Source organism: Raphanus sativus, unplaced genomic scaffold (genome assembly GCF_000801105.2).
Source record: "Raphanus sativus cultivar WK10039 unplaced genomic scaffold, ASM80110v3 Scaffold5468, whole genome shotgun sequence".
NCBI lineage: Eukaryota > Viridiplantae > Streptophyta > Magnoliopsida > Brassicales > Brassicaceae > Raphanus > Raphanus sativus.
The window spans coordinates 1-3660 of NW_026620767.1; the positions used below are offsets into that span (position 1 = coordinate 1).

General features: G+C 34.4%; 1 protein-coding gene across 1 annotated transcript; it reads right to left on the reverse strand.

Moving 5' to 3' along the window:
• Positions 1-1919: 1919 nt before the first annotated feature.
• On the reverse strand, positions 1920-3511 carry LOC130507729 (bZIP transcription factor 29-like). The gene is made up of 3 exons (XM_057002394.1): positions 2730-3511; positions 2509-2642; positions 1920-2071 (listed from the first exon to the last, which is right to left on the reverse strand). The coding sequence occupies exons 1-3, from the start codon at positions 3509-3511 to the stop codon at positions 1920-1922; spliced, it is 1068 nt and encodes a 355-aa protein (XP_056858374.1).
• Positions 3512-3660: the final 149 nt, after the last annotated feature.

Here is a 3660-nt window from a genome sequence, read left to right on the forward strand (position 1 = left end):
TTCGTTTTTTATAACTATTAACGGTTCTTTCTTTTGTTTATATTAACCTACAACTGCACCTAATTGCCTTTATTCTAACTATATATCTAACCATAAAAATAAACTCATACTCATAATTCACATTACCATAAACTTATTATACACATGAAATTGAGTTTAATATTTGAACTGTTCTATTTAATATATTGAAGTTTCGTATTGTAATATTGAGTAACACACAATATATAAACTGTTCTGTTTAATATTTTAAAGTTTATTATATGTCAATAATTTAGTAATTTTAATATATCTTTCTAAACCAGACATTATTTATTAAATTAAATAGTTTGAGGACAAACCAGTTGGATTGTTTAATCTATTGCCAAATTCACTTTAAATTCAAAACCATTCTGTTTGCCTATTTATTTAATTCTTATACTATTAAATATTTAACAGGATTTGTATAGATCTGCTTGGGTTTTGGGTTTTCGAGGTCAAAGATTTCAACCTCATTCAGATATTTCTAAATTTCAGTTCGTATTATATTCGGATCTTTGCGGGTTCAGTTCGGGTTTGGATAACCCATTTAAATTTTTTTTTAAATTCATTATATATTTTGAATTTCTTAAAATCTATAAATAAAATAATATATTGTATATAAATATGAATAACATATGTCAGAATACCTAAACTTAACATATAAATTGGTTTGGTTTAAATTTTGGATCAAAAATAAATAATTATTTTAAACATTTTTGGTATTTTGTGTGCACTTCCACTATATTAGATATTTATATGTGACTATTTTATATATTTTCAAGTATGTAAACCAACCTAAAAATATCATATATATTCTGGAATGTTTATATATATTAAAACTAAAAAATAATTAATATATATAAATAAGTATATAATTTTTTTCTCGGATATATTTTGATATCCAAAATACTTTAGTTCGAATTGGTTATGGTTTCAGTTGTCTAAATATCAAAATTTTGAATAATTTGGATATTTAATCAATTTTTGTTTGGGTTTGGTATTATTTTTTCGGACCGTGATTGGTTCGGTTCTTCAGATTTGAATTTTTTATCCAGCTTTGATATTGATATGAAAAAGTAAATAGCAATATATATTTTTGAAATATGCACCTGCACGGCCGTGCGGGTCAACATCTAGTATTATATTAATTTTGACAATTATTCATTTTTATTTCGAACCCGGGGGGCGGGGGGTTAATATCTGGTATGGTTTGTGTATGATAATTGCCAATGTTGCTTATGGTCTAGCATGCACTATATATGTATATCTCTTTATATCATGTTTTTGATTTAGTATGGTTTTTTACTTTTCATTTTTAATATACTTGGGAGAATATCTTAACTCTTAAGTATATAAGTAAAAGGGCACAGGGCTTATGAATTTTGTTTATTACACATTTAAGAGCATGCCCATTAATAACATTCCAGTGGGTATGAAATACTAAGCAAATGAAAATTTTAACAATTAATTTGAGAAATTTTAACAATCTCATTAGATACTCCTTTCATACATGTCTCATGTGAATGGTTTAGTTTTTTTACCTAAAAATTTAATATCACAATTGAACTAAATTAAAAATACTAATATCTAGATGGATAAGATATTCAAATGAGTATCCCACCAATAGAAATGCTCTAATAAAAACATAATCTTACTCAACTGGATACAATCAAAAGCTCTTTCCAAAGGCTTACCATTACAAATCATTTTTCTTATCTATATACTACATGGTATTGCTTTTTCTTTTTGAGAAAATGATTTATAATAGATTTGTTTAATCAGTATGATCCTGCACATAAAATACTATTACTTCAGCCCGGCCTTGAACCTACATGATTTACCAAGGCCACCACTCAATTTCCTTAGATGATATGTTCACTGAAATCAAGATTTGTCTGCGGCTACTGATCTAACTGGCTGGGGTTGAATGTCTGGAACATGTTTGCATCCAGTGTCTCCCAGTTTGACATGTCGTATCCGCTGCTGTCTAATATAACCTCGTCTGATGCCAGCTTCAGTCGAAGGTCTTCTACAGTCAGTTGTTCATTCAAGGCTGCAACAATAGAGGTAAACTTTATAGCTAGTGTTTTTTCTAAAAAAAATATACCTAGAAATGGTAACAAAAGTATAATAAACAAGCTTAAAGGAGGTAACAAAAGTATAAACAAGCTTAAAGGTTGTTTCAACAGTAAGGTATTCCTATATGAGTGAAAGTCATAAGCAAAGATGAAATGCAAGTAAGTAAGAGAACCATTAACGCATGCTTAGAGGTGTGCTTAGTGATTTTTGGATTAAAAAAAAGGAGAAAACAGACAAAAGATGGAAGTGTCGGTACTTAATTAAGCTGTCCAAGCGTAGGTGTTTAATCACTTTTACAACTTAAATTATTAAAAAAGAATAAACATCCCTAATTGAATATATGGGTTAATGGTGTTTAAGTAACGCAAAGCCCTACAAAACCTGACACTTATTGTTATCGAGAAGACGCACCATTACGACATGACAACTGCTCCTGCAATCCGTTTGCACCAATCCGCAGTTGCTTGTTCTCGTCTTCCAGCTCTTGAACGCGACGCACCTTCTTAGGATTAGATTGTTCAGATGGTTCCCGGTTTGGCAAGATTCTGAAATGAGATCATCATGGATAAACTTAATGTCCACAAAACCATACTTACATATTTTAGTCACAAAATCTCAACTTTTTTTTTTACCTCTTGGCATACTTAGGATCAGATAGAGCATTCTCGTTTCCATCAATTACACCATGATGATTCCCTAGGGAAGGAGGCAGATTTGGTGATTCGTCACCATTGAGATTACTAATCATCTCACTGCCACTGCTTTTCACATTCTCCGAATCTCCAAAGATTATCTCCAAGTCATCCGCACTATAAACATAAAAAATCTTGTCCTGATCCATATAGTTAGTGAGAAACACGTTCATGACACCGTCTGCTTCCCCACGAGATTCGTTTTCTCCTGCAGGCCTTTCGTTTGGCATCACGCCAACGGGCATCTCTATCGGGTAGATGGTTGTTGGAGAAAAGATCCCAATCATTGGCTCAGCACTCTGAGGCCTCACCAGTGAACTCGAACCAGAAAAGTTATGACTGTTTCTTCTTCTGTGCGCATTCCTCGGCTGGATACCACCACGGTAGCCAACCGAGGTGGTAGGCCTCGTGTACGGAAGCGGATGTGGCGGTGGCGCGTTGTAGTTAGCCACCGGCGCTGGCGGATAATATGGTAACCTCCACAACGGGGCGGGGCTCATGGGCGGCTGTGGGCCGAAGGAGAAGGGATGATACGTGGGAAACCCCATTGGCGGACGGTTCAGTGGGATCTGAGGATACGGTAGAAGGGGTGGCAATGATCTCCGGCTAGGACGGCCTCTTATGCCACTCTCGCCTCCACCGTTGCTAGGAGGACTCGGGAGTCGAGTGGAGTTGACGGAACTTGTGTTTGAAGGAGCGGTCTCGTTGTGACGAGGATTCATAGTTAGGGATCCGAGGAACGAACGGAGTGTCTCTCTCTCTGCATCATGTCGGAGTTACACTAGTCTCTATAACTCACTTTCTTTACTTAAAAAGCAAATCAAAAACACAACAACACACAAAAAAAAACCTAGTAATCATCGAGGATCAT